The sequence below is a fragment of the Epinephelus moara genome, chromosome 14 (assembly GCF_006386435.1).
Source record: "Epinephelus moara isolate mb chromosome 14, YSFRI_EMoa_1.0, whole genome shotgun sequence".
Taxonomy (NCBI): domain Eukaryota; kingdom Metazoa; phylum Chordata; class Actinopteri; order Perciformes; family Serranidae; genus Epinephelus; species Epinephelus moara.
In genome coordinates this window covers 10,146,610-10,165,849 of record NC_065519.1, presented here as the reverse complement: position 1 = coordinate 10,165,849, position 19,240 = coordinate 10,146,610, and the positions used below count along the sequence as shown (strand labels likewise).

Below are 19,240 nucleotides of genomic sequence, written 5' to 3'. Positions count from 1 at the left end.
CGCCGCTGATTGGAGCGTGGCACCGTCTCGCGGCCTGGATGCTGCGAGCTGTATCAAGTTAAGCACAGGAAAGTGAAGTGGAACCGGAAGTCTAGCGATTAGCCTACAAAATAAAAGCATAAAGATGTTTCCAGAGGGGGTCCCAGTGTGTATTTGAAGTCAAACACTAAAAGATTGCCAATGTAATGCTCTCATTCTTTAACAAAAATAAAAATGATCATTAATTAACTACACTATTTATATTTCATTGTATAAAATTTAGTTTGTGTTTGGTTTCATTTAGTTGACAAAATTCAAATACAGTAGTAAAAATAAGGGGTTAGAGAAAAAAATCATTACAGAATAGTATCACAATATTTTTGTGTGGCAATATCGTATCGATACCCGGAGGCCAAGTATTGATTTTTTAAACATATTAATTATTAATTTTCCAAGTACAAATAAAACTTTTTGGTTTAGAATACTATAAACTTTTGATTTAAATCATAAAATCACTTTTGATTTGTTCAATCCTCTAAATACATTTTGCTGCAATAAAAATGACTGATGTGAGATGACCAGACTGAAAAGTTTTGATGTTAGTAGATGAAACACATGTTGATAAAGTTTTTTGGAACAAAATTTACAGTTGAAAAAAGGTCATAAATCACAATATATCACAATGTATGTCACAGCAATACTTAGCATATCTTAATGATATGGTATTGAGACTTAAGTATTGTGATAATATCGTATCATGGGGCATATGGTGATTCCCAGACCCAGTAAAAATTCAAGTGTATGACATTGTCAGGGATAACAAGACAAGGTTTTCCATCGTGGTGACTGATGTTCCTCGTCACAACAAGATGGAGACAGCTGTCCAACATCCAAAGCAGGAAATATGGCCAAATTATTCATCTAGACTAATTGCTTATTATTACTGGAAGAACATATGTGAGGGGCAAATATACTGCAACATTTGAATATATTGCATATCTTTAAAGAATGCTACAATGTAGTCTACGACCAGTGGTGTTGTGGTTGTTGATGAGGTGGGTGTACTATTAGGTGGATGGATAGATTCCCGAGGAGGAGGTGGGCATACTTTCCTGTATATTTCAGGGCATTTCGGTTGATACATGGGTATACTGGAAACAGCAAGAAAAAGAGGTGGCTATACCCCATGCACCCACATATACAAATACATATAGTTTTAGCAGTCTACTAGGTCACTGAAAGAGCAATTTGCATAATTGCCTTTAGTTTTGAGAGGTATTAATTAACAGGTACATGTTAATTTATGATTTTATTATTAAGATAATATCATAGTATGTAAGTATGGAATTTATGGCTGTAGTATTAAGTAAATATATACAGTATGAGGCAGTAGGAAAACTTTTTTTTCCAGTCCAATATTTGCACATTAGAGCACCAATGTGGGAGAAAGTATCTTACTCATATACAACTTACAAATATATGAGACTAGTAGTAAAAGCTGTGAAAATTACACATGGGGGAAAATACGTTTTATCTAGACTGCCTCTTGAATGCAGTTTATCCATAATAAAAGAGGGGGTCCGGGGATCCTCCTCCAGGAAAAAAAGCAATTTGAATACCGTTCCTGTATTTAGAACTACATTAAGGGGCTATGGTAACCAAATAAGTAACCTGGTTATTATGCTAAATTCTGACAGAGTAGCACTAACTATACTAAATATGCTACTCCTCTGTGGCTTTTTTTTTTTTTTTTATAGTTTATCGAGAGTATATTGCTTTAAATTGATCAGCTCAATTTACACCCTCAGCCATAATGTGATGGCTGGCCAGACTGTAGTGCAGGTTTTTGACACTAGATGGGACACAATCTAACTGACATCTAAGTTTTGTCACACTACTCCTTTGCAAATAAAAAACGAAAACATTTGGGTTTTATTTTGAAAGTCATAACCGGAAGTCTTACCTGCATTTCCTCGCTGACTTGACGGTGATGATGCTGCGGTCTGCTGGTCCCGGACCGGCCAGGAAGGCATCCATCTGGTGCGTGTGTATCTCCTTGGAAAGTGCCATCCACGGATTGTGTAGCAGTCTGTTCCTGTCAGAAAGTAAGCGGAGAGCCGAGTGGAGCAGCAGCAGCAGCAGCAGCAGCAGGCACAGAGAGGAGGTATGTGCTCCACACCTTCAGCTTTATAATGATTAATTGGCTGCAGCAGTCCTGTCTTGTGTGGGGGGGAACCCTCTCCTGGAGCCTGGAGACTTTGTTTCTATGCCCCCTGGCTACAAGTCTGGGTGTCTGCCTTGCCTGCTGTTCCTGCCACCCTCCCTGGACCTACACACACCCTGAAGTGCAGCTACACCTCTTAACCTGGCAGCAGGGCGGTGTGATTATAGTGTGGAGCCACTTTGCGCCGTTAGATAGCAAGCTTGTCTTCATTGTGGAGGAGGGAGAGGAGGGACTAGGGCGGACTGAGAGTTGGGAAGGCGGTTTCTAGGTCGCTAATGAACGCTGTGCAGCCGATCATGCCGGATGGAGACCGGTTTCTTTGTGTCAAGTCGCACAAGTGGAAGTGTCATCATCCCGCTGCGATCACACTGAAGCTGTAATATTATATTATCCACCTCAATAATTATTCTATTTGATACTATTGACATATACATACGATTGCGTTTGATTTGTAGCAGGGATTTAATAGATTTTAATGCACAAGTCAAATAAATATTAAGACATTTAACCGATAAAATACCAGGGCCTATAGTTTTATAAATGTACTACAAAGTGAAGGTTTAAAACACGTGTGTAAACTGCACTTTATACTGTAGCTGCATATTAAATCTGTTATGAATTCATGTTTTATTACACATTTGTTATTGTGCATGTCTTTAATAAACAGGTAACATAAGCTCACCTGTTTATTATTGACCGACCGGCGCAACTCCACAGTGGTCAGTGAGCAATAGGCCATGTATATGATAATAACTTCATTATAGCCTGTAGCTGCCTCCAGGTTTTGGGGAACACTGGATATACTGCACGAGTGTTTCTTTCTCTCTTACTTGCAGCCTGTAAATTATTTTATAGCATTAATGACCATCCTAACCCACCCTCCACATTATCAACCATCAGATCTGCATGTGTGGAGGAGTCCATGCCATGCAGTAAAGTTGCCGCACCCTCAGACGTACGCATCCTGCACGCACACATGCACGCAAGCACGCAAGATGGGCACACTCACACTACATCACATCGTTAATACAGTGGTGTAAAAGGGAAGGGAAGGGAGGAGGCAGATCTTGGAGATTGTGTCTTTGTTATTGATGAGTACATAATAATAACTGACAATGATCACACCCACTTTACCCAAAAGCTGATGTGGAGGAAATTAATTTTGTATTATTTCTCCTGTGATGTTTGGGTTGTTAAAGAGCAGAGTGGAGCATAGTAGAGTAGAACAACCATTGTGGTTGTGACCAGGGTTGTGGCCAGAATTGTGGAAATACTGAGGTCATGGAGGCCCTGACACACCCTCAGAAAATTTGGACCTGACATTAATAAGCGAGTGGGTCTGTACATTTTTAAATAGCAAATTATGTATCCAAATTCACTAATTAATTTAGCAACATAAAGGTGTAAATGTTGCTTGAATAAAATTCTGAATACTGAATCCATTATTCTGTTTTGATTCCAAAAGTCACCCAATTCAAATTTACTGAGCTGAAAAATGCTGAAACCATGTGCACATTTTTAATTGTAAAACGTAAACTCCTTACAAGTTGCTAAAATGATCAAATTCCCAGAAAAAATGTAGAGGACATGACCTCATTGTCCTCAATGGTGGCTACAACCCTGATTGTGATCCTTAAGTACAAAGTCCCATCTACTGTAGGCCTACCTGTGACACCGCCTCATCACAGGCATGGATGGATTTCTGAACAGGCCTCTTGGGCACAGGCTCAGGGGCCCAAAGTGTCAGGGCCCCCCCTGGTTTTTACCTGCAAAATTAAAAAATACAATTTAACACTTACTGACCACAGAGAAACACAAGAAGACCACAATGACACAAAGGAACTGCAAAGAGACTTAAAGTAACTACAAAAAGGGGCAAAACAACCACAAAGAGACACAAAGATGTATAATGGTTACAAAGAGATGCAAAACGGCAACAAAAAAGAGGCAAAATCACCACAAAGTCTGTGTGTCTTCATCCTGTGTAGGGGAGGTGGTGAGGCCTTTTGCCTAACAGTTCCCGGGGGTCCCGTGTCTTATAATCCACCCATGATCAAAGGATGCATGTCGATGAGAAGCTTAATTTATACAGTGATTTTACATTTTCGATTCTTTAATTAGAAGCATTTTGGATGCTGAAGAGGTAGAAGTATCCAGTATTTTGCAAGAAGGGACAAAATAGAGCTGCTGTCCACCTCCTTAATATTACAAACAGCATGGCAGGTTATAAAATGATGCAACAGGGCAGATGTTTTTAATGCACTCGGAGCACTTTATCTAGTGGGTCGTTTGATGCTGCTGCTAATTTCCCTGCAGGTTCTAGTGTCCTCTCTGTGGTGCTCTTATGTGTTAGATTTTATTTTACTAATTTGTTTTATGCTTTTTTAATTATTTTATGGGTACGATTATTAAATATCAGGTTTTTTTTACTTTGTTTTGTGTATTCTGTGCTTTATGAGGGAGTGGCTTTGCTAATTTTTATCTTTCTGTCTTTGTTAAAGTGAGCTCACAAAGACAAATTCCACTCCATCACGCTGATATGGTAATAAAGTAATGAATCTTGAATCATCTCGTGACCCCCGTCGGGGATACTAATTGCCATGCTGGGAAGCACTGGGGTACAGTAGAGCTGTTTGCCATGAATGTACTAGAAGGAAAAACACCTCAGCTTTCTTAGTTTATAATTTTTAGCCACTATGATTGTTACTGTACAGCCTCTCAGTGAGTGGACATCATTGTAAGTAGCTTTACACTGCTTTAGTCCCTTTAAAATAATGGTCTTATTGACCCTTGTCTGCCTTATTGTAATCCACAACTGGACTCAGCTTCTTTCTATTATACTACTACATCACTGTCCACTGGGACGTCAGGTCACAGGCACTGACTGACACAGCCTGCTCAGTCTTGTAGCTGATGTCAGTCACAGCCTGACGGACTGGTCACTGAGCAGCATCACTGATCCTTGTCTCTGCTTGACTTACTACACTGCCTCAAGATGAGGTACTGTAAAAAATGTTTTCTTTCTCAGGTTTCTTGTAGAAAAAGCTGCTGGAGCTGTAACTTTTCCTGTGCTTTTTTTAGTTAGTTGTTTTCAATTTGGTCAGTTCACCTCAGTTTTGCAGCTGCTTACAACACCTGACATAAACAGGTTTAAAAATTCATTACTAAATCTTTTTCTCTCTTTCTTCCTTACAGAGCTATAGCCATGTCTTCCAGCTCAGCGATGGTGCGGATCCTGATAAAGGGCGGCAAGGTGGTGAACGACGACTGCACCCAGGAGGCGGATGTCTACATCGAGAATGGCATCATTCAGCAGGTGGGGAAAGAGCTGATGATCCCAGGTGGAGCCAAGGTGATCGACGCCTCGGGGAAACTGGTCCTCCCTGGGGGCATCGACACCAGCGTCCACCTGGAGGAGACCTTCATGAATGCAACTACGGCAGATGACTTCTACAGCGGCACCAAGGTAAGCTCCTGCTGGAAGTGAGAGGAAAGAAGAAGAGAAGTTTAGTTTAGGAAGTAGGGCAACTTGCATTGTCCTAGTTGTAGACAAGAGCTTGTTTTTTGGTCAAAGCATGACAGAATGCTTAAGATCCAGAAACTTGGTTTAATAGTGCTAAATTTAACTTGTCTCTCTTGGATATCCTCCTAACTTTGATACTGATCACAAATGTGTTGTTTTCTTCACGAGAGAGGAGGAAGAAAGCTTTTCACTGGTGCTAATTATAGCCCAGATATCAGAGAGGCTTCTTTAGTTTGGTTTTGATGGCATGAGACAGCTGTCTTAATATTTTGGCTTCAAATATGTTGGTTATTTTAGACATTATCGCTCTTGCTGTGAAAGTAAAATGATAAAATTGGAACATAATGAAAGGAAAACAGCATTAGTAAGATATAATGTTAGATATAAAGTATTAAAGCATTAAGATAGAATGATTGAATGCAAACAGCGTGTTAAGTTATTTAAACTAGGTAGATGATGGTAACACTTCAAACACTAAAAGGGCTGTATTGCTTAGAAGTATGGTCAGTTATCAAGTGGTTACATACTTTGGATGTTCTTACAAGCAAGGCATCAGTTTTGGAGGTATAGCCCCAACAATTAGTTGATTAATCAATAAGTGTTTGGATAATAAGTAAGATACTATTTTATAATCGATAGATATGTTCGTCTTTTTTTTTTTTTTTTAAACAAGGTATTTTTATTGATAATTCCATAAAGATGCACAAAGCATCAACAAACAAACATAGAAACAACAAGGACAAAAAGACAACCCCACCCACCAACCAACCCAGGAACAAACAGAGAAAGCCAGACCAGTGAAAGGAAATACAATAGCCAAGAACAAAAAATAAGTAATTAAATAAATAAATGAAAAAAGGAAAAGTGACGACAAATTAACTTGTGTGACATAAGTAGGGGAGTACAACATGTTTCATAACAATTTTTCAGCTTCCGTATTTGCTACAAAAGTTAAAAATGGTTGCCAGGTGGCAAAGAAGCGTGCACTTGATCCTTTGATGAAACAAAGGATTTTCTCCAATTGTAAATGATTTATAACATCCTTAATCCAATGTCCTGTAAGCAGAAAGACACAATGTCCATTTGGGCTCTACTGAAGTTAACATCTAGGGGAGTTACTCCAAATATTGCCATGGACATAGATGGGGCAACCACCTGTCAAAACATCGTTGAAACAGTTTTAAATATTAAATCCCGGAAATGAAATAGTTTCGGACATGACCAAAACATGTGACATAAAGTAGCTGAAGACTGTTTTGTTTGTCATTTTTTAAAGCAAAAATATATTTTATTTATTAATTTGTCACATGGAACTATACAAGGTATGACTCCAGTGGAATGTGATCCCATCAGCTCCTTCAACTTTAGGCCTTTTTTTTTTTTTGCCTTCTTACATTTTAGGCTGCTGCTTCATAAATGTCCATGGTTTGTGGTTGCAGGATGATTTAACTGTTTTTTAGTACAGTTGCTTCTGTTGTTTTACAAATTAAATTCACCACAGACTCAGTGATGATTCATTGATGTCATCGATGACGCTGATAGCAAAAATGACCTGGTTCCAGCTCTTAAAAATGTTCTGGCTTTCGTAGTCTCCTATGAGTGTACGCTGAATATCTTTGAGTTTTAGAGGACTGTTGGACAGCTTGGAGTCAGATCTGTAAAATGCTCCTCAGAGAGCCAGATGTCACAAATCCTGTTTCAAAATCAAGAGTGTTAATCATGAACCAGACAAACAGCAGACAGAACCTGGATAATCCCTTAAAATCATACACATAAAATAGCGATCAAAGAATTAGCTGAGAGCCTACATGCAGACCAGACTTGGATGGGCATCTTAAACATTTTTACAGATCAGTAGATTTCTGGCCCTACTTGGCAGTTCTATGTGTTTTTTGCTGGAAGTATCACAAGGTTGCAGAGTCTGTGTTTTACCACCATCACACAAAGATGATTTGGCAGTCTGCTGCTGGCGAGGTTGCCAGAAAGTGTGAAATGAAGTCATCATGGCTGCTGATAAAGACTGGGATACCCCACTCTGCTTCAGAGCACCACGATGACTCATCACTCCGTAGCACTTTGAGATGATGGAGTATGAGAGGTGACGGAGGCTGGCTTTGAGTTGTTTTAGTGACTGGACAGGCAGACCACGGCTGGTAGAAGCTGGTGACAGACACTATTCTCCACTGTTCTCCTCCTCATTCCCGTCTCCCTCCTCGCCCCTCCCTGCCTGCTCCAAAATAAGTCCGGAGACAAATGCAGATCAGTATCTGTTTCCATGGATACCAGGGGGCTGCTGCAAAGACTGCTGCAAAGCCTTTTCACTCACGCCATTGTGCCTGGAGACAATGGTTCTCAGACACACGCCCCCCTCTTCCTCCCTCCCACTACACACCACTCCACTCTCTAGGGTCAGCTGACAGATGCTCGGTGAAGCATGCACTTATACACAAAACACAGTCTGTTTTCACTTGTTGGGGTTATTAAGATTTACTGTAGAGTGTTAAAACATCTAAATCTGTTGTTTTTTTGGGAATAAAAAGTAAGAAGTGCTGATATAGTGAAGATATTATACAGTAATTGCTTTGAGTGCCTCTTGATTAATCTGTGCGGGGCAGTCAGTCCTGTGCTTTAACTACTGAAGGATTTATATTTCCCTCAGCAGTCGTCAGCAAATAACCATAAAGATAAGCTTTAATGGCAATTGAGGCTTCTACGTTTATGCTCAGAGCAGGAGCTGTGTTGATCCATAGATTACAATAGTAATCTTCAGTATTTATGGGCTTAATAAATCAGTATCTTTTGCTTTATCGTCACTTAATGCCTAAGTTTAATGATCATTTCAGTTAATTTAAGGTGTCATTGTAGTTAATCTCAGTTCATTTTAGGCTTTAATGGCAGTTGATTAAAAAAACACTGCAAGATCTAAATACAAAAAAGTCATTATCAGCACAAATGATTAAGTGACATCCAAAAAACATAGAAAACAACACAATACTAATTGCAGAATTACATCCAACATTAAAAGTGACCTGAGAACTGTTGTCTGCATTTCTTCTAGGCTGCTCTAGCTGGTGGTACAACGATGGTGATTGGACACATTCTGCCAGAGAAGAATGAGTCTTTGCTGGAAGCCTATGAGAAGTGCCGCAGCTCGGCCGACTCCAAAGCCTGCTGTGACTACGCTTTGCACGTGGGAGTTACTTGGTGGGGACCCAAGGTACTTCAGCACTGCCGCCCTCTCCTCATGATTTTTTTTCCATAGTCAGAATCATGGTTTGGCAAAAAGACAAGTCTTTAGCTGTTGGTGACGAGCAGCCTGTAATGTTCAAGAGATTGTTTCTTATTTTCTCTGTACCACTGTTAGTCACGTCCTACAATTCCCAGAACAGTTTTTAAGAGCCTCTACAGAATACATGTTTGCAGCTCTTGTATGTATAGGTGGAGACATAAAGATGTGAATCAGTGCCTAAACAAGATTTTTGTAATGCCAGGACAAAAGAAAATCGTGTCATACTAAAAGGGATAGTTTTGAAATTGCTGACTGAATGGGGGAAAACAGTGAAAATATTCTACTTCTCCAAACTGGGGGTGCGCCGATTCACATCTACTGCAGGTAATAAACTGACTATGGATAAGTACAACCCCATTTCAAAAGATCAGAAATATCCCTTTAAAACACAAAATGTCATGCACTGTGTTGCATTCTGGTTACTTGAGGCCAGTAAAGCAATTCTGACTGTATAATTGTTAAACATTGGTTCAAAATGGTGTCATCAGAAAGAAGCTCTTGATATTTGGGTTCAAGAAAATCCACAAGAATAAAATGTATATACTACCAAATAACAAACAGACACAAAATACAGTACAGCAATTGTTGAGACTGGGATTCTTCTTTGTGTAAGGCTACTTGTTTCAGGCTCATTTACACTTTTCCTTCCTGCAGGTACGAGCTGAGATGGAGAAGCTAGTGAGGGAGAAGGGCGTGAACTCCTTTCAGATGTTCATGGCCTATAAGGACACATTCATGCTGAGAGACAGCGAGCTGTTCCAGGTTCTGCAGCACTGTAAGGACATCGGAGCTATAGCAAGAGTCCATGCTGAGAACGGAGAACTGGTGGCAGAGGTAAGAGGGACCGCAAACCCTTTTCATGAGGTCTATAATATATATTGTAAACACAAATTAAATGCTTGTGTTAATAAACTTTGTATTAATTTGATGCATACATAATTCATGGAATTCTCTTGTCTCTTCCTAGGGTGCAAAAGAAGCATTGGACCTGGGCATCAGTGGCCCAGAGGGGATTGAAATAAGCAGGCCTGAAGAGGTATGATAGTCAGGGTTATGTTGGCTACTGTCAGTCAAGCTGAAATACTTTTTTTTTTTATACTCAGACTCTTATCAAGAGTGTTAATATTATTTCTGTGATTAAATAAATCTAGTCTCTATCTAAGTATCCCACTATGATTCCTCACAATCTTCTGTTCCTTCACAGTTGGAAGCAGAGGCGACACACAGGGCAATAACCATCGCTAACAGGGTGAGTGAGAAATCTCTGACACATACAAAACATTATTGTATATAATGGTGAAAAATCAAGGTCAGTTCTTCTATTTCACATATTGTACCTTGTGTGTGTGTGTGTGTGTGTGTGTTTTCTGCTAGGCCCACTGCCCGATCTATCTTGTCAATGTGTCCAGTATGTCTGCAGGAGATGTAGTGGCTACAGCCAAGATGCAGGGTAAGGCCTATTTTCTGTTGGGAATTTTTCCAACACAAATAATGTAAAACAAACAAAATAAAATAAAAAAATGCAGTGCTTACATGTTAGAAAGTAATTGCTTTTATGAAATAATAAGAGAGTTCCTTTTGAAATTGTAATTCTCTAAATTATACAAGGGTAGCTCCATCAAGTTCACTCACCTGGGGAGATTTATAATGGAAAAAAAAACAGATTTGTTTCTTTCTAACCAGCTGAAATCTCATTACCATTACTCTTGGTGTGGGGAACATGGAGCAGCACTGGTGGACAATGCCCACATATTTTGGAATTGCCCAAATATTCATCCTCTTTCTGCATGTGTCTGTAGTAGGTTACAGGACAAGACTTTGGTATCGTAAGCATTCTGGCTTCCATTTGTTGTCTGAGTAGTATTGACTGATCCCGTCTGAGCAGGCTTTAGTTGGATGGAGGTTAACAGTCCTTGTGGAGGGCCAAGGAGGCCGATCGCATTGGCTGAAATGCAGTCTCAGAACCCATCAGTTATCATCTGACAATTTAGCTTTTTTTTTGTTTAAAGGTTTTTCTCAATGCATCTGCACACATATGCAGATAGCTGTTTATAGATATTTGGGGAACGTTGTCTGGACCTAGAGAAAGTCTTGGGCTGGATATACGCTAGCTTAACCAGAACCCCCCTGAAATATTGGCCATTGCCCCCGTCGTCAGACCAATAGCCAAGATTGATCCTTTTTTGGAGAAAGTGGGACACAGAGTTTTAGAATCAATATTTAATTTCTCTCTCTGTACTTTGGAGATATGTCTAAAGGTTTGTGTGAAAGTGAATTATGTCTCCTGAAGATCCGTATGACTGCAAATAAAAATAACAGTTTCAAACTCTGGCTTTAGAGAAACCTCCGTAGTGCTGATCTTTTCATTGACACCGTCAACTAGCGACTCACAGACACTGATTAATTGCCCTTCCACACACTATTTTTAGCATTTTTCTTTATTTCTCCATTTTGTGTTAAATACTAAGAGACAATAGTGCCTAAACTCCTATGTAACGAGCTTCCATTACATCAACTTCCCTCCTAGCCCTTGTATTTTTGTTCTGCAATCCAGTTTCTCTGTTAAATTAAAATTATTTTTAATAGTCACTGGTATATTTTAGAGTGAAAGTCATGGGTTGCTTGCTTTATCTCTGCCCCTTTCCACACAACTCTCTTTTCACTATCATCCAGTGTGCATTCATATTGTACTATCTAACCACAGGTAAGGTGGTCCACGGTGAGACAACCATAGCCCATGCTGTGCTGAACGGTATGCAATACTATCACCATGACTGGGCCCATGCTGCTGCCCACGTTACGGTGCCTCCTCTCCGCCTGGACCCCAATACTCCCAATTTCCTCATGAGCCTGCTGGGAAAGTGAGGATTCACTCTATAAAATCTCACACTATAAAATCTTCCACTGCTGCAGCAATAAATGTGACCTTACATCTCACTCTGTTGGGCCGCAGTGACACTCTGAATGTTCTGGGGTCTGACCACCGTCCATTCACCATCAAACAGAGGGCCATGGGCAAGGATGATTTTACAAAGATCCCCCACGGGCTTCCTGGGATTCAGGATCGTATGAGCGTCATCTGGGAGAAAGGAGTGGTATGTGTAGCTCCTTTATTCCTGACTGAGTATTTCCACAAATAGGACATTTGTTTTGTTTACATGGTTATCGTTTGAACTTTAAAAAGAAAATAAAGCACAGGCAGTCGAGCAAAGAAAAATCTGTTTCTCCTTTTGGTGCCATTGTTATTTTAGTGAGTTGCTGTGTGATTTTGGATTCATTCTTAAGAATATAAACATCTTTAAGCCTTTGTTACGATTCACAGATTGGAGGAAAGATGGATGAGAATCGCTTTGTTGCAGTCACAAGCTCAAACGCAGCCAAGATCTACAACCTCTACCCCAGGAAAGGAAGGATCATCCCAGGAGCAGATGCTGATGTGGTGGTCTGGGACCCCGAGGGATCCAAGTATGAAACTCGATCCATCCATTCATCGACCAACTTGTCTCTCTGCAGCTTTTATCTCGACTCCCTGAAGCTGATAAGCTTTTTGTCTGATGTAACTGGGTCATCTCTGTCTGCAGGACCATCTCTGTGGACAACCAGGTCCAGGGAGGAGATATGAACCTGTATGAAGGTCTTCGTTGTCACGGCGTGCCCCTGGTCACCATCAGCCGTGGCCGTCTGGTCTATGAAAATGGCATGTTTACATGTGCTGAGGGCTCTGGAAAGTTCTGCCCGCTGAGGACCTTTCCAGATTACCTCTACAAAAAGATGGTTCAAAGGGAAAAGGTATCAGACACAACTGTCTTTACTTTTTTGTTTCCTTCTTCCATTCCTTTCTTTTCTTTCCTTCACTCCTTCTTTTCTTATTTCCTCCTTTTAATTCCTTCTTAAGTTCCCCTTTTTAGTTTTCTTCTTCGATTTCCTTGTTTCCTTGTTACCTTTTTTCATTCCTTCTTACATTTCCCTCTTTAGTTTCCTAGTATCCTTTATTATGCCTTAAGTTTCCTTCTTTTGTTTCCTTCTTCCATTCTTTTGTGCCTTGTTTCCCCTTTTCTTTTCTTTCTTTCCTTTCCCCAGTCTTGCTTTTCTTACCTGCTTTATTTAATTCCTTCTTAAGTTTCCCATTTTAGTTTCCAACTTAAGTTTCTTTGTTTCCTTTTCCCATTTTTCTTCATTCTTTCCTTCCTTCATTAATTTATTCCCTTTTTGTACTTCCTTATTTCGATTCCTTCTCAAGTTTCCCTGCGTAGTTTCCGTATTTTCTTCTTTAGTTTCCTTCTTTCCCTCCCTCATTCCTACCTTCTTTTGATTCCCTCTTAAGTCTTCCTTTTTTGCTTCCTTCTTCCATTATTTTCTTAATTCTTTCCCTCCTTTCTTTCCTTCCTTCATTCCTTCTTTTCTTACCTCCTTGTTTGATTCCTTAATTTTCCCTTTATAGACTTTTTTACTTTCCTTGTTTCCTTCTTTGTTTTTTTTTCGTTCCTTTCCTCCTTCATTCCATTTTTACCTCCTTCTGTCTTTATTTTTTCCCGTTTTCCTTCCTTCCCTTTCCCCTCCTTCTTTGGTCCTAATTGTCAGCAGAATAATCAGACTTTGATGAGTCTGATCTGCGAAGGAGAGAATTCCACAATACATACTATCGGCCAATAATGGTGTCTGTGACCATTAGGTCTCCACCATGTGGTAGAAATATAAACTGGACACTTGTTTCATGTACTGTATTCCTCAGTGCTTGTCTTGTCACCATTATGAGGCCAAATTCACTCTTTTCCTGAAGGATAAATATTATTGTTGACCCTGACGTGATTTGAACACGCAACCTTCTGATCTGGAGTCAGACGCGCTACCGTTGCGCCACAGAGTCAATGCTGTGCAGAGGAATAAAACGTTTTTTGTCATTAATCTCTGACAAAGTTCACCATTGTTGATGTTGAACCTTGAGCTACTTTTTTTACCATTCTTTTTGCATCAACATGTTCATTAACCTGACAGTATTTGTTTGTGTGTAATATGCATGTGTATGTGTGTTGACATGTTGACCTACCAGTGCCAGGCTGTGAAAGCTGTCGAACGGGAGCCCTACAAAGGTGACGTTGTTGCGGTGGCCAACTCAGGAAAGAGGGACTTCGGGGTTCCAGATCTGGACACTCCGACGCGCCCCTGTACCCGGCACGGTGGCGTGAGAGACCTCCAAGAGTCCAGCTTCAGCCTGTCTGGTAAGAATCAACAAATTCATGCAGATATAAGAGAAAATTTCTGTTTTTCTTTCATACAATGATGCTAAGAGTGTAAAAGGGAGTATGTCTTAGGCTGTGTTCTATACCTGGACACTCGGGTATTCTTTCATACACTGGTAAGGCTTTTCCAACTTTTAAAACATACAATACTTGGCCTGATGGGGGCGCCATAGTTACAGAAACTTAGAGGGACAGTGCTTCTTGTGTTTTATAGCAGTTTTCAAAATTTTTTTACAAATTGCTTTGCATAACAAGAAATAAAGAAGGTTTACGCATCCTTTTTCAGTTTTATTCTTCACATGTATACATATTCAGACCTAAGAGTTATCAAGTACACTTTTAAAAGTAATTTTATATGTTAATTAGAGAGATTTGACATTAGGAGAGCTGAAAGGAGATGAAGGAACAGATGGGAATTGACATGTAATTAAGGTCTGTGGCCGGACCCCATTCATACATTTGGCAGTACATTTTCAATAGGTGCTTGGGGATTCATTTTTTTCTTGGAAGTTGACATAATTTTCTGTGTATAACCATTATTCAGGCCATGAATGTATACTTACACACACATATACCTGCCCTCCTAGGTGTAGATTTCAGAGGGGAAGCAGTATTTAGAAATATGTGCATTTGTCCCCTCCAATAAAAACATGTAAGTAGCATGCAAGACAACTTTTATTTTTTTTAGGGCCTATTTTTGCCTTTATTCGACAGGACAGTCTCAGGTGTGAGAGGGGAAGAGGGAGGAAATGACATGCAGCAAAGGGCTGCAGGCTGGAAGAGAACCCACTGACACAGCGGGAAAGAGAGTGCCTTTGAACATGGGACGCCTGCTCTAACCACTGAGCTACTGTGCACCCTGAGGACTTTAATATGGACTAAATTAAAGACATTTTTACCCTAAACTTCTGCAAAGGCACAAATTGGTGCAAACATTTCCCAAAAAAGGCAGGAAACTAAGTGTTTGATGTTCAAAAATTTCTGGCAGACAACCACCAAACACCCCATTTCATATGTGAGTCCCCCAGTGTCCACGAAACCGACGCCCTTGCTTTCCATTAATCTTAATTGGTTTGAGCAGCATGTTAAATGGAATGAGAAGAACTGATCTTTTGAAGTATACTGCATTGTCTAAATCCGCCTGGAGCTTAACATAAGCTATTTAGAGTCCCCTTTTACAATACCACAAGAAAATATAACTGAGCTGCACATTAACACCACTAGGAAATAGCAGTTCCTCATGTTTCATTGCTGAACTCCTGTATGTATTCATGTTTCCTCCAGGTGCCCAGATCGATGACAATATTCCAAAGAGATCCTCGGCCAGGATCCTTGCTCCTCCTGGAGGGAGATCCAGCGGGATCTGGTAACCAATCAGACGGCCACTACGTGAAGCGGAAGAATGACACCTGAGGGAAACATCTGGCCAAGCAAGATGACTTGTTTTTTCTTTCTGGAAGCTTAGAACATGTGTGGGGTTATGGAGTCATGTTTTTTTATTTTAAACTCAGCACAGTTACATAGGACTGTAAATCTGTATGACATAGCCGTTACAATATTGGAATATGGATCAAGGAAAACTATTGCTAAGTTATAGCTACCAAATTTCAGTCAAACGGTAACCAAATATAAGTAGCAAATAAAAAAAATGAGTTGCCAGTGATTTATTTTGGCTGTTGGATCACGTTAGGGGAAATATGTTACTAATAGTTTTAGGAGTATGAAGGTGAGTCATGGTTTTTATGATGCGATTGTGTTACCTCACTGTAAAATACGATTTTGCACTTGTATCATGTACTATTTAGATGCCTTTTTACATGATTTAATGTCACAAATATCACAAATGTCTTTTTACTGCGAGCCATGGTGAATGAAGTGTAATAAATTATTACATGGGTGTCGGCATGACATTAATATGCCAGTTATGAAAAATATAGTTGACCAATTGAGGAAAAATATCTTAATGCAAGCTAACCTTTTTATGTGTTTGTTTATTTATTTTTTATATTGCATTATTTGTGCTATTTTCCGTCAATGCTACTTTGTTAGAATTATTTCCTAAGTAATAACGAGGTCTTTGCTCAGTAGTTTGTTATCGTTGGATTAGCAGTTCAGATCATGTTTACAGCCTTATAGCAGAATAGACTTCTGTTCCACCCCCACCAAATGTGAATGAACCTATGCTGTGTGTATTGTGCATGGTAGCAGAGTTAGAACTACTGTAATAAGCACTGATGTTGCTCCTGTTATGCAGCATCCTTTATCCATTTTTCCACAGAGAGCAAAAAGTCTCACCCAAACTGCCTTTTTCTCACCTGAGAACACTGACACCCACAAACACATCGTCCCACACCACCGGCGCAGATCATGACATGTCAATTGCTGTTGTTTGTTTTAGAGTGGGCACTTTTTACTGGTCTGAAACGGCAGGGTTCAAACTGTTCCTCTGACTGACACTTAGGATGTAAAACACCACTGTGAAGCATATAGAGAAGGTGAAGTGATCCTCTTTAGCATTCACAGTGCTGGAATGTAACAGCAGACAAGTTAGTCGATTAATGTCATTTCTTCAGGGGATCAGATGCCTTCACACTGTGCACCACTGAGAGCTCAGCATCAGAACTGGAAGGCATGCTTGTTTAACAACAACAGAAAAAGCACTGATACTACTACTGTATTTTTATTGTTTTGTGTTTAGCTACAGTTTTTCCTGTGAATGATTATCTTAGTAATTGATTTTGTTGTGTTTTTGTTAAAACTGCAGTTGAAGCAGAGATGCACACAAGATTTTGATCATGTTTACTTTTAGTTGTGTTCAGAGGATCCTCAGTAAAAGTCCTACTTTCATTGTTTTTTTGTTTTTTGTTTTGGGCCAGATTTCACTTTTAGAAGCTCCAGTGAAACTTGTGTATTCCCCCTCCCAAATGTACACTGGTGCTGAACAATGTGTCATCACATTGAATTCCTTTTATCTCTTGTTTCCTCTTGCAGCTCTTTATCACATGATTTGAGTGCAAATAAATCACAATGAAATCTCCAACTGAGTCCTGTGTCTGATTGCTGACCCCTGGTGGAAAGGAAGTATGTCCATTTACTCAAGTATTGCACTTGTAACATACTTTACTTTGAAACTCTTAAATGTTACGGTACTTTATACTACTGCTTCACTACATTTAGGAGGGAAATGTTGTACTTTTTACTCCACTACATTTATGTGACAGCTTTACTTAGTGTTTGGTTGGAGTCATTTGTCACGTTTCAGATCCTGTCAGTGTCACAAATAACTGATTTTGTTGCTGTACTTATTTAGCTGTAGAAGTTTTATGGAAATAACTGTTTGAGGGCCGTGGATGTTATTATCCAGTAACGAGATAATTATCCTTAATATTTAATTCAAAAACAAATACAAAATAAATATATACAACTTTGTACAGCAGTACCTTTATCTGCAGATAATAAGTGTGTACTTTCATTTGAGTAGGGTTCTAAATAAATGATTTTTTTAATATGGACTTTTGTTATAAGAGCTGAAACAATTAGTTGATTAACTAATAAGTCAATCAACAGAAAAATATTTTGATAGTCAATTCGTTGTTTTAGTCATTCTCAAAGCAAAAAAACTCCCCTAGTCTCTGAGTTCATCTTGTCCAATAGGAGGACTTTCTGCCTTTTCTCTTTTACCATTGTAAGGTAAATATTTTTTGTGCGGACTATTGGTTGGACAAAACAAGACATTTGAAAATATCACTTTTGGTTTTAAGAAACCAATGTTGTAGTACTCGAATTGTTATTATTTTAAGGTCTTGGTCTTGTCGCAGTCTCAGACAAAGAGGATTCTGGATTTTTTTCTTAAGACTAGTCAAGATCATAACTGTGGGGTTATTACTAAATTACCTGTACAAAAAGGGAGTACTGAATAAAGATGATTAAGTTGATTTTAGCTTCTTTGTGTTGGTATTTGTTTTCTCATAGAAAACAAAGGAAAATTCTCACATAAAAAAATCACCTCTGTTATGCCTTTTGATTGTTCTATCAAGATATTTCTCATGGTACATTACAGTATGCACGAAAAGGAATCTGCATTTGTTTTCTGCTGAGGTTTTCATGGACTTTTCAGACCAGTTTGAGGAGTGCCTATGGATGCATGTCCATGTATGGAGGCATTTCATCATATGTGTGTCGTGCAGTGGGGGACTCTCACTGGTCTGGTCTTTCTCTTGACTCGCTCTCATTACCTAAAAGTCTTGGTCTTGTCTTGGTCTCGATACACTAGGCCTTGGTCATGTCTTGGACTAAGATTTGGTTTCAGTTTACGTGCTCTTGACTGCAACACTGTAAGAAACTGGGATGGATGGATGTTCACTATTTTGTGACATTACAAACCAAAGAACACATTAATTAATCTAGAAAAGCATTGCCTGGTTAATTGCTGATGAAAGTAATCAATAACCTGCATCTGTGCAGTTACTATGTGTAAGGCATTGTGCACCAATTTTGTATAGGACTTTTGTGCAATTACTTTAGGTAGGGCATCTGTGTAACACTTGGCTCTAGGGCAGGGATGTCAAACTCGTTTTAGTTCATGGGCCACATACAGTCCAATAAGATCACAGGTGGGCCCGACCAGTAAAACCATTGCATAATATCCTATAGATTACAAACATCTCCACATTTTAAGAACGCTCATCCATTTACAAAACAGATGACAAATAGCTTGTGATGTCTTCAGAAGAATAAATGCAATTTCACAGCAAATATGTCTCAGCTTTTCCACATTCAGTCAGTCAACTACTCACTGTCACTACATGTGATTTTTTCTATACATTTCCACTCCTGAGTAGTAGTAATACTGACATCACCACACCAAACTACAGTGAAAGAAAGTAACTGTATTCTGGTCGGGGTGGAAAAGCCTCTCATTTTTCATAGAGACACCTACTCACTGTTTAACTTGCTCCTGAAATCTTATCTTATTTTATCTTAAT

The 19,240-nt window shown here is 39.4% G+C and overlaps 1 protein-coding gene and 1 non-coding gene across 2 annotated transcripts; one reads left to right on the top strand and one right to left on the bottom strand.

The window, feature by feature from the left end:
• The first annotated feature begins 1,982 nt into the window (after positions 1–1,982).
• On the top strand, positions 1,983–17,289 carry dpysl5a (dihydropyrimidinase like 5a). Its single transcript, XM_050061358.1, has 13 exons — positions 1,983–2,143; positions 5,399–5,669; positions 8,785–8,943; positions 9,670–9,849; positions 9,983–10,051; positions 10,220–10,264; positions 10,390–10,465; positions 11,720–11,876; positions 11,969–12,110; positions 12,338–12,480; positions 12,597–12,804; positions 14,066–14,234; positions 15,540–17,289. The coding sequence occupies exons 2-13, from the start codon at positions 5,409–5,411 to the stop codon at positions 15,623–15,625; spliced, it is 1,695 nt and encodes a 564-aa protein (XP_049917315.1). The 5' UTR covers positions 1,983–2,143; positions 5,399–5,408; the 3' UTR covers positions 15,626–17,289.
• On the bottom strand, positions 13,811–13,882 carry trnaw-cca (transfer RNA tryptophan (anticodon CCA)). The gene has a single exon. It is a non-coding gene; the product is annotated as a tRNA-Trp (tRNA).
• Positions 17,290–19,240: the final 1,951 nt, after the last annotated feature.